Here is a 10,875-nt window from a genome sequence, read left to right as displayed (position 1 = left end):
TTGGTTATTCAATGAGTATACAATTTTTCACTATGTTTCTTAATTTTGTTCAATATATATTACACAATGTTCAATGTGTATTCGCAAATTGTTCAACGTATTTTCACAAAATGTTTAGTACGTGTCCGAAAACTCTATGTATGGTGAACAATATTCAAATACACATTGAACATTTTTTTAAATACGATGAACTCCTTTTGAATGTACCCTGAACAAAATTTCTATACATGATGAACATTTTTTATACACACTGAACATTTTTCAAAGTTCATCAAATTTGACAATAGTTCATCAAATTTGAAAAATGTCCATCAATTTTGAAAGAAAGTTCATCAATATGAAGTAAAGTTACAAAATTGAAAAAAAATCTCGCGCTTAGCAGAAAAGAAGAAAGAAAGAAAAAGAAAAGAAACATGGTTCTCGCCAGAAAGTTTTTTGCGTTTTCAAAATCAGAAAAAAGAAATGGGCCGGCCCAGTGCGGCGGGAGAGTGTGCGCCCGATTGCATCTATGCCTAAAACGGGCGCTTAAGGCGCCGTTTAGGGGGAGCGCCTGTACGCCGCCCGTGTGCGTCCGATGTTGCGACTTCGCTGAAGCGACGCGCACACGGGCCGGCCCAATCATCTGGCTGTGAGCGAAAAAACGAAAAAAGAAAAAGCGTATGCGTGGGATCGAACCGATGACCTCATGCTCGAATCAAGTGAGGCTAACCAGCCGAGCTAGCTATCAAGACCATTCTACAAGCAGCGCCAACCTTAAAGTAGAATGTACAGGGGCAAATCCTTAAAAAAAGGTTCAACATTTTTATAATATATTTTGAAGAAATTTTAAAATACAGTGAACGTTTTTGTAAAAAAATACTGAACAAATTTAAAATACTAAAATGGACATTCGATGGATATGCGCTAAACAATTTTTTAATATATGATGAACAAAACTTAAATACACAATGAACATTTTCTAAATATATGTTGAACAATTTCATAATATACAATGAACATTTTTTGAAATACACAATGAACATTTTCTAATATACGTTGAACAATTTAATAATACATAATGAACATTTTTGTAATACATAATGAACATTTTCTAATATATGTTGAACAATTTAATAATATACAATGAACATTTTTGTAATACACAATGAACAATTCTACAGTGCAAGGTGAACTATGTCATAATATATGATGAGAATTTTCTTAATACATTGAAGATTTTTGTAACACACGGTGAACTTTTTATACAAATACACAATAATGAGAAGAAGAACAGAAACAGGAAATAAAAAAGGAAACGTAAATGAAAGAAAATGAAAGGACAAAAAGGAATCAAAACAGAAAAAATAAAAAACCAGAACAAAACAACTGAAAACTGGCCAAAACCGTCAAAAAACTGGAAGCAACAAAACCATAGAAGAAAAACGAAAAAACCCGCAAGAAACAAGGAAAACAGCAGCGAACGAAATCCGTACCTGGGCCGGCCCAAGTGGCGACTTGCTTCAGCGAAGGCTCCTCCTTTTGACGCCTGCGGGCGTCAAATAGGATTTGCCCCGTTTAGGATCTGCCTGCTCCCGTAAGTTTCAGTTACCGAAAATTTGAAGAAAACTAGCGTTAGGGTGTAGGCCCATTAATAGTCGTGGCCCAAGGCCTGCTGTGCGATGCCTCTGGCCACAACAGCCGAACCGCCCGCCACCACCCCCGCACGCCGCCAGCGCTAGGGCCACAGCTGAGCGACGGCCGGCGGAGGGACCCCTACTCGCCGGCTCACCGCGACGCCTCCGCTCCGCACCACCCGGCCTCGCTAGCGTGCCGCCGTCGGTGCTAACCCTCCTCGTCCGCTCTCCACTCCTCGTCCGTTCCTTCCTTCCCCTCGTCTCCGCCGGTGCCGCCAGCCGACCCCGACCGTTGCTCAGCTCCAGGACGACAGGACTGCGGACCCCGGGGCGAGACCCGACAGCAGCTCGGCAGCGACCGGCCAAGTATGTCTTTTTAGCTGACTATATCAGTTTACAGTTTTTTAGTGCAAGAAAGAATCCGGTTTTCAGATATCACTGACCGTGCCTCCTCCCCAGGCCACCAGTCCTCCTGTCCCACCTTCCGCGCCGCCAGCCACCAGCGCGCATGGTTTGCGCCGCCATCTCAGTAGCCGGCGGACCTGCCACATCCCTCTCCCGTCGGCCAGCACCCGGCCTCCGTAGCCGCCGCCTGCTCTGGGCTCGCGCGACGAGTCAATATACAATGAGCCGGGTTGCGCCGCGGCTGAGCTCTGCCATGGTTGAGGCCCCCACCCCCGACCATGACGAAGCACGCATAGGTGCGCAAGGAGGTAATGGTATTGGCTTTGATATGATTATCATAGGAATTTGGAATAGTCACATTGGATATTACGTACTTATCAGATTCGTAGTAGCTTATTCCTTCTACCAGCGGATTCAATGTAAAATAGGTTGTTCAACTGATGAATTAATATATATGCTAATAATCCATCACTTTGTTCTCCTTCCTACCTGTGTTTTGATGTGATATCACTTCCTACTTGCAACCAACCACTTGTTGAGTTGACTAAATTCCTAAGAACGTTTTGTATTGGTTGTTTAGTTCTATCCGGAAAAGATCTGTTGTTATGTGCTAATCGATTAATCTTGTTAGAACTCATGTGTTTAAGTATTCAAGTAACATGGGTCCTAAGAGTTGTATATCTCTTCATTTAACTTTTTCTTGTGCATAACATATGGAAATGCTTGAAGCAATGAACTAATGACAAGTTCCTACATCAACAGGAGTGAAGCAAGCACTCATATCACTGTCGGATAAAACAGACTTGGCCAATCTTGGAAACGGTCTTCAGAGCTTGGGGTAACTCTTTCGTGCTGTGGGATCCCCATGCATCACCATGGAGAATTATGTTGTACATCAATGCCTACTTCAGGCAGTGCTGATTTATCATATATAATGTCTTTCCCAAAGTTATGCATTGCTCACAGTAGCCTTCTTATTAGCAAGTTAATTTCTCCTAGCCACATGCTTTTATAGGCTGACCGTTTGTGCGAGGGTTAGTGTTAGTATTTAACTATTTATGAAGCTTAATATTGTACAGGAAGAAGCATTCTCCAGCTTAGATTTACCAATGCTACTTTTTTTTTCTCTGTTCTAGTTATGTAGGGTCTTATGAAGATTTTTTGCGCCTGTAGGTTTTCTATCATCTCCACTGGTGGTACAGCATCAAGCCTGGAAGCAGCTGGAGTGAATGTTACAAAAGTTGAACAGATTACACATTTTCCTGAAATGGTATAGCTTAATTTATTGTTTAGCTGCTGCAGCATTTCTTGAAATGGTTTTATCCAGGCATGATTTACCATAGTCAATAAAGACATAAAGTAGTTCCTGAATCAAATTTGTTGCAAGTGTTGTAAAATTTCATTTAATGAAATGTTTCTGTAGCACGTTATAGTTGATATAGTTCGCAAGTGCGATGTTCATTCGTGTAAAAGGTGCATGTGGGTATGATATAATCATCATTCTTTATTTCCAATTCTCTTCTCTTTGAAGTTTCTTGAATCCTCACAATAATAATTGTTGAATAATCGACATACAACCTAATTATTTTCTCTTGTCATCCCACTTTAGCCTACCTTCTGCTTTGCCTCTGGCTAGTCATTTAGAGGATATTGGGTATATATTTTTCTTTTCATCTCCATTTAGATTTCTGTTTTGGTGATTGCAGCTTGATGGAAGAGTAAAAACATTGCACCCCAGTATACATGGTGGTATTCTTGCCCGAAGAGACCAGGAGCATCATCTTAAAGCATTGAATGAGCATGGCATCGGTGAGAGTCCATTTTTTTTTAATCTTATATTAGTTGACCATTCATGCCATTAAAGAACAATCTTGTCTTACATTGTCATCTAACTAGGACATTTGTTTGGGCACAGGGACATTTGATGTGGTTGTAGTGAATTTGTATCCATTCTATGGTAAGGTCACCTCTGGTGCAATTTCTTTTGAGGATGGCATTGAAAATATTGATATTGGTGGGCCTACATTGATCCGGGCTGCAGCGAAGGTAACTGTGTTTATCATTTGAAAGTACATACTTAGAGACTGGTTGCAGCTATAAGATGTTTTGGTAGGCTAAAATAGCCTAAAAACGTCTTATAATTTGGGACGGAAGTAGTGTCTGCTTGATGTTTATTGAAAAACTGTTTTATGTTCATTTATACTCGTGGGGTCAATGTAATAGTTCTGTACAACTGATGTATGGCTTAATATTGATATCTTTGTTGACCTGACAGAATCATAAGGATGTTCTTGTTGTTGTGGATCATCATGATTACCCTGCTCTATTGAAATATCTACAAGAAAAGCAAGCGGACCCGCAGTTCCGCAGGATGCTAGCATGGAAAGCTTTCCAGCACGTCGCTTCTTATGATTCAGCTGTCTCAGAGTGGTTGTGGAAGCAATCGAACAGTGGTATGATCCTTCTTTTGGTGAATGGTCCAATACATATCTGATAGTTTCATCTGCTACTTTTATTGGATATCACATTGTCATTGTCATATGTATGTAGGAGATACATTTCCCCCAAGTTTTACTGTTCCCCTCTCGATGAAGTCTGCACTTCGTTATGGTGAAAATCCTCATCAAAAGGCGGCATTTTACGGTGACAGGAGTCTTTCTCTAGTCAATGCCGGTGGTATTGCAACAGCAGTTCAGCACCATGGAAAGGTTAGGACACCATGCATTTATTTTCCAGTTCGTGCTCCAACTAAGTGGCCCACAAATTATCCAAAAATATACAAAGAGCAATCTCTTCTGACATGGTGCCACGAATTCCATGTCTCAAATTTAGCATTTAGTTTGTTCAGTACACATACAACTTGTTTCTGGATTTTCCTGCTCCTTGTGAACTCATCCTGTTGGAAAGTTCGGCGATGCTTCTTTAGAGGTTTTCATAACTGGCATGCTTGCTCTTTGCAGGAAATGTCCTATAACAACTACTTGGATGCTGATGCTGCATGGAATTGTGTGTCAGAGTTTGAGAACCCTACTTGTGTTGTGGTTAAGCACACCAATCCGTGTGGTGTTGCATCCCGGCAGGATGTTCTTGAGGCATATAGATTAGCTGTAAAGGCAGATCCTGTGAGTGCATTTGGGGGAATTGTTGCATTCAACACCACAATTGACGAGGTATGCACTAGACTCTGATCTTATGTTTCGCAAGCTCTAACGTTTGTGTAGTTGTGTTGCTACCCATGACATGTTCTTGCAAGCTCATCATGCACATCTCAATTAGTCGTGAGTTATGAGAGGGGCAACTAATAATCTTATCTTGTGTAGGATCTTGCAAAGGAGATCCGTGAGTTTAGAAGTCCTACAGATGGCGAGACACGGATGTTCTATGAGATCGTGGTGGCACCAGGATACACAGAGAAGGGCCTCGAGGTCCTCAAAGGGAAATCGAAGACGTTGAGGATCCTTGAGGCGAAGAGAAGTGGGAAAAACATGTTGTCGCTCAGGCAGGTAAGTGGTGGTTGGCTAGCTCAAGAGTCGGACGATCTAGCCCCAGAAGACATCACCTTCATGACGGGTTCTGAGAGAGCTCCGACAGACAGCGAGCTCTCGGATGCCAAGTTTGCCTGGCTCTGCGTGAAGCACGTCAAGAGCAACGCCATTGTGATTGCCAAGGTTAGTCTACATTTCTCAGTGTGCCAAGGAAAAGACAGGGCGAGTAAATTTCAGTTTGCAACACAACCGTCACAAACAAACAAAAAACAACACCTGCTGCTGTCAGTATTTGTACTCCACAACTCACAACTCACTGACCTGCCAAGTTTGGTTCAGTGAATTGACCTGGCTGATCCTCTTGTGAGTGCAGGACAATTGCATGCTGGGCATGGGAAGCGGGCAGCCAAACAGGGTGGACAGCCTGAGGATCGCCTTCAGGAAAGCAGGGGAAGCTGCCAAGGGAGCCGCTCTGGCCAGCGACGCCTTCTTCCCATTCGGTGAGAACAAAACAACAACCCCATTCGATTCGACCAAGTGAGATCTTACATGCTGATAAACTGACTCGCGTGAGTGGAACTGCAGCCTGGAAGGACGCCGTGGAGGAGGCGTGCGAGAACGGCATCGGCACGATCGCGCAGCCCGGCGGCAGCATGAGGGACAAGGACGCCGTCGACTGCTGCAACAAGTACGACGTCTCCCTCCTCTTCACCGGCGTCCGCCACTTCAGGCACTAAGCCTAACTTGAGTGCTTAAGGTCATCGCCGGTCTACCGTCAGTCTGTCCGCCGTGGAAACTCGCGGATATTTTCGCAATAAGACGGACGCAGGTGGTTTTGAGTCCAGCTAGGAATAATAGTATTGACAGGGGCGAGATCGTTTTGCTATGTTGTATCACATTGCTGAGCCAGCAGCGAGTGGGTAGTAACTAAGGTCAGAAAACCAGGGCCAACTGAGCAGAAACTGTGTTTGCATTCAGACCTCGACATGAATCAAACTTGTGAGGCCATTCTGACCTTTTCAGATGCCAGCACGTGATCTTTGCTTGAAGATTTGTGATCACCAGCAACCTTCAGATGCTGGTTTGTAGAAATATGATAATTCTGTGGATGGGTAAAGGGTATCACATGCTGCCTGAGTGTAGGTAGCTTCCGGAGAACGAAGACTGAATGATCGTTTTTGTCCTTCTGGAATTCAGATGGATATTTTGAAATTTAGAAGCATTCTTCGGAGAGGAGCACCGAGAAGCAGAATGAGATCTCAATCTACTGCAGATGCATTTGCAACTGAACAATGTCCTGGCACGAGCACCCAGCGCCGGCCTGGAGGAGCAGGTCCTGGGCGCCATACCGGTCGCCCTGCGCCCCTGCCACCTGATCGAGGCCGGCACGGAGCTGCAGCTGGCCACGCGGGCCCCTGGCGACGCCATCGAGGAGGAGCTCCCGCCCCTGTCCATCTGCAAACGGCGGAGGGCAATGTTGAGCGTGAACTCCTCGTCCGACGCGGACGAGCTCGAGCCCTCCCTGGCAAGCGCCGTCCAGTCAATGTCGGACTCGCTGCCGGATCCGTTCCCGACCATGGTGGAGGGGTGGGTAGAGGGCCGGGAGGGAAGGGGAGATGGCAGTGGAGCCGAGAGGTCGAGAGTGAGGTTTGACTAGGGTTTTTTTTTTCTTACAAAAGTTGGATATGCCTTTATTACTGTTTTTTCCTTAAATCTCTTTTCGCCTAAAAACAATTATATATTTTTATTACCAATAACCGATCACAATGGTGTTTTCACTACCATTAGAGAAACCATTGCACCCAAAGAATTTAGAATAAACGGATGAGAAACCAGAGTCTACTCGGTTTGAGATGCGACTCATACCTCTAAACAATAAACAAACAGGAGCAAACAATTTATCACAATATATTGTACCCCCTCTTCAGTGATCTAAACGTTCTCATATTCCTTTACGAAGGGAGTATTTCCTATTTTCTCACCAGGCAGAAACTCATGATCATTTTTCACTATCTTGGTGATGGGCAAACACTACATGGCAGTCAAATGACAAGAGAAACATCAGTTAAAATCATGGTTTCCATATGCTTGCACATGGCAACAGCAAGACCAGCTCCACTGATCACTGCACCAGTATGATCTTCAAGTAATCAGTTGTGCACGGTAGACAATTAGATCTAGATGAAATTTACACAAATGAACACGAAGGTGTCAATGCTGTAGTTGCCAGAAAAATGACAGTATGGTACTCTAAGAGTCTACCACTATTCTCTATACAGAACGCATCATACAGATGAGAGAACACATTGACATTGACTAGACGACATGAATGTCAACACAGTTCAATATAAGCTGGTTCGGTCAGCTTGTCCATCAAATGCAGTAGTCGGGCCATCGCCCAGAGTCTTGTCAGCTTCTTTAGTTTCCTAATCCGCTGGATTGGCTGCAATCTCACCTTCCGCGGTTTCCTCAGCTAATGGTTCAGCAGCAGCTAAATTTTCTAGCCTCCCCAACAGGCATTTCAACTGTTGACCCCCTCGATTCCCTGGAACGCGTACTCATCCCCCAAAGACTGTTTTGGTACATATCCGGTAAAAGCTCGAGCTCTCAGGTCTCGAGTCTCATCCGTATTATCAACTTCCATGGTATCTTCCAAGGCCTCGACAACACCATGTACACACACAAGTTTGTGTTTTGAGGTGTCATCTACAATTCCAGTTTGCATGGTATCTGAGAGAACATCAGGTGACTCTTCATTTCTGCGTCCAGCATGTAAAGCACGCTCGGTATTGCCTTCATCTTGTCCTGCAAGCTTGACCATCTCAGTGTGTTCAACTGATGGATTTTTTACAGTTTCACCTTTGCCAGCTTTGTCGATGATGTCAATTTGCACAGAATCCAGTGCACCTCCAGACAGCCTACAAGCTATAAGAAAACACATGCAAAAGGTACTGTAAGCAACTAAGCATATTTAACTCGCTGGATTTTACAAATTTAAGAGAAAGAATGTTTACCAGGAATCTCCATGCTACTATCTTCAGGGTGTAACTTAGGATAATTCAATTCAGCCGTTCTTAGAGAAAATGGCATATTCGCAAGACGAAAACTTTGAAGTGAAGGTCCAAAAGAACCAAAGTTGCCAGCAACACTGAAAGCCCTTTCAGCATCGACACGTTTCCTGAAGACAACTTTAACAGTATTTATGTTCTCGTGCACTTCAGTCTCGGTCTCTTTTAGTGGTCCATAGCGACTGAACACCCTAATAAAATCCATTTCTGAAGGAAGAGCAATTGACTTGCCAAAGCACAAAATAAGTGCAGTGGGGTTTACGTCATGGACCATCTTCTCGTCAACGTGGATAATTGATCTTTTTATCACTTCTATCTTCCTGTTAACATCCAATGTTTCAGGCTGCATATTCTGTACAGGGGAAGAAAGATCTGATGAAGGTGCACATGTCCGTCGCGTCGGTCTCCGCCTACGTATCGGCCTTGTTTTGCCACTTGCCCCTTTGAGGCTATGAGTGGAGACAGTATGTAAACTCAGTCCAGACCAGTAGGCATCCTGCATATGGTCCGTTGTTTCTTCCTTAGGACAAGGCAAAATTTTCCACTCTTCACTCCTGTCCCCTTCAGTTTTCCCAATCATGCTCATTTCAGTAGAAGCTGCCATCCCAGATAATAAGTCCTTGGTGTCCACACCATGGCGCCTCTGCACACGCCTCCTTTTTGCTGGCTTCTTCACAGAGATGTCAACTTCACCACACTCTGTTTCACCAATATTGTTATGAACTATCGGTTCATTCTGAGGCTTCACAATGGGCCTTCCCTCTGCCAACTCTATGTTATCGTCAGGCTTTCGCTTACGAGGTCTTCCCCTACCTCTTTTGGGCTTCACATGACTAGGCTGCACTTCATTGGTGACAGTTGTGTCGATGCCATCCTCTGCCCATGCACTGCCAGATTGAAATGATGCAATTTCACCGTATCCCTTAGAGCGATAGAAAGACATAAGTTGAGAGCAAGCAATCACTAAATCCTGCAGAACACCTCCTTGGCAAGGGGACAGAGCCAGCAGCTTCATATAATGAAGAAGGTGTTCTGGACTGAAATATTGCAATATCTCAGCCTGGTTAACCTTAGAGCAAGTAACTCCAGCCTTGAGCCCAAAATTCCCACGCAGATAACACATGCCATTCTCAGAGAGGTATTCTGGGAGACAAGAGCAACTCGTGGCCGTCAATATCCGCGTTGAGAGTTCTTGAAGCGCAGAGTTAACTGCACTGGTGAAGGCATCAGAATTGCCTTGTTTCTCCATCTCTATACAGTTGTCCATGAAAGGCTTCAACTGGGATTCATGACACCACGCAAAAGAACCGTCGCCAAAAAATGCTACCAGATGGTGGCCCTCTTTCTGATGCTTCAATGCCAGCTCAGATGCATCTGAAGGATCAAAAATTGCACCAGGCCACCAGGGATGACCTTGCAATTTACCCCAGACAAGATCAGAAACTCGAAACCCATCTTTATCAAGGGGAGGAAGATGGTATCTAGTACGCTGATCATCTTCGTTCAATTCTGCAAGATTACAAAAATCAATTAGTCCGTGATGCCATACAAGTCGAAGGAACAAGGGGGTGGAATCAACATGCAGTAGATCAAACTAACCAGAGTCTGATGTCAGAGTATGCTTACCGGCTTCAGCATCATGTTGAGGTACGGCAGGATCAGAAATCTCCGCCGTGTCGGCGGCAATATTCTGTATCTGCGCCAGGCTACTACTCCCCTCCTCCTCGTCCTGCACCCCACCAGATTCCACCATCATGGCATCAAAATCTGCTTCGCCGAAACTCCCCTGCGCCATCGCCTCCCCGTCCGTAGCGGCATCCACCGGCGGCAGCTCGTCCCGCCCCTCCGGGTCCACCCCTCCCTCCACCCCCGAAAGCCAGATCATCGCGGCGAACCAACCCCCGGCGCTCCCTACTCGAATCTGTGGAATTGGGGCGGAGAGGTTAGTCGGCGCAAATTAAAGCCTCGAAATCCCCAATCGATCTCGCCGCCGCGGGAGGGGAGGGCGAGATACCTCGTGCACGGGCCGGCGGGAGCGGGAGGCCGGGGAGGGAGCTAGCGCGAGCGCGTCGGCCTGGCGGGTGGAGACGGAGGCTCTAGGGTTTGGTCTTCCGGGTGGCTTCGGCCTCTGAGGCTGCGCGCGCGCGGGCGATTTGGGTGGTGATATCGGCGAGCTGAGGAGCCGATTGGGAGGAGGAGACGGGGTGGGAAGTGGCCGAAAGGCCGGGCTTATGGGCTGGACCAACGGGCCTGCCGAGGGGTGGGCCGTGAGGTTGGTTCGTGGGCTGGTTTTGCCTAACTGGG

The 10,875-nt window shown here is 45.4% G+C and overlaps 2 protein-coding genes across 3 annotated transcripts; one reads left to right on the top strand and one right to left on the bottom strand.

Annotated features, from left to right (window-relative positions):
- Nucleotides 1-1,673: 1,673 nt before the first annotated feature.
- On the top strand, nt 1,674-6,552 carry LOC119347854 (bifunctional purine biosynthesis protein PurH-like). Of its 2 annotated transcripts, none has more exons than XM_037616358.1 (12): nt 1,674-1,979; nt 2,073-2,326; nt 2,781-2,856; nt 3,192-3,288; nt 3,725-3,827; nt 3,934-4,064; nt 4,294-4,471; nt 4,569-4,726; nt 4,979-5,188; nt 5,339-5,686; nt 5,877-6,003; nt 6,089-6,552. In XM_037616358.1, exons 2-12 carry the CDS (start codon nt 2,122-2,124, stop codon nt 6,238-6,240), a joined length of 1,785 nt encoding a protein of 594 aa, XP_037472255.1. In that variant the 5' UTR covers nt 1,674-1,979; nt 2,073-2,121; the 3' UTR covers nt 6,241-6,552. The 2 variants fall into 2 exon arrangements, with proteins under 2 accessions (XP_037472255.1, XP_037472260.1); XM_037616363.1 differs by having other exon boundaries at nt 2,073-2,314; nt 6,089-6,240.
- Nucleotides 6,553-8,024: 1,472 nt separating this feature from the next.
- On the bottom strand, nt 8,025-10,707 carry LOC119347840. The gene is made up of 4 exons (XM_037616354.1): nt 10,586-10,707; nt 10,198-10,492; nt 8,518-10,080; nt 8,025-8,428 (listed from the first exon to the last, which is right to left on the bottom strand). The coding sequence occupies exons 2-4, from the start codon at nt 10,454-10,456 to the stop codon at nt 8,025-8,027; spliced, it is 2,226 nt and encodes a 741-aa protein (XP_037472251.1). The 5' UTR covers nt 10,457-10,492; nt 10,586-10,707.
- Between the last annotated feature and the right edge of the window lie 168 nt (nt 10,708-10,875).

Source organism: Triticum dicoccoides, chromosome 1B, assembly GCF_002162155.2.
Source record: "Triticum dicoccoides isolate Atlit2015 ecotype Zavitan chromosome 1B, WEW_v2.0, whole genome shotgun sequence".
Classification (NCBI taxonomy): domain Eukaryota; kingdom Viridiplantae; phylum Streptophyta; class Magnoliopsida; order Poales; family Poaceae; genus Triticum; species Triticum dicoccoides.
The sequence above is the reverse complement of the archived record's forward strand: the minus strand, read 5'-3'. Positions and strand labels throughout refer to the sequence as shown.

Coding starts and splice junctions, on each gene's coding strand:
- LOC119347854 (XM_037616358.1), top strand. CDS start 2,122: ATGGTTTGCGCCGCCATCTCAGTAGCCGGCGGACCTGCCACATCCCTC. Junction 5,687..5,876: donor ACGCCATTGTGATTGCCAAG/GTTAGTCTACAT, acceptor TTGTGAGTGCAG/GACAATTGCATGCTGGGCAT. Junction 6,004..6,088: donor CGACGCCTTCTTCCCATTCG/GTGAGAACAAAA, acceptor GTGGAACTGCAG/CCTGGAAGGACGCCGTGGAG.
- LOC119347840 (XM_037616354.1), bottom strand. CDS start 10,456: ATGATCTGGCTTTCGGGGGTGGAGGGAGGGGTGGACCCGGAGGGGCGG. Junction 10,081..10,197: donor TCAACATGATGCTGAAGCCG/GTAAGCATACTC, acceptor GTAATCTTGCAG/AATTGAACGAAGATGATCAG. Junction 8,429..8,517: donor TAGTAGCATGGAGATTCCTG/GTAAACATTCTT, acceptor GTTTTCTTATAG/CTTGTAGGCTGTCTGGAGGT.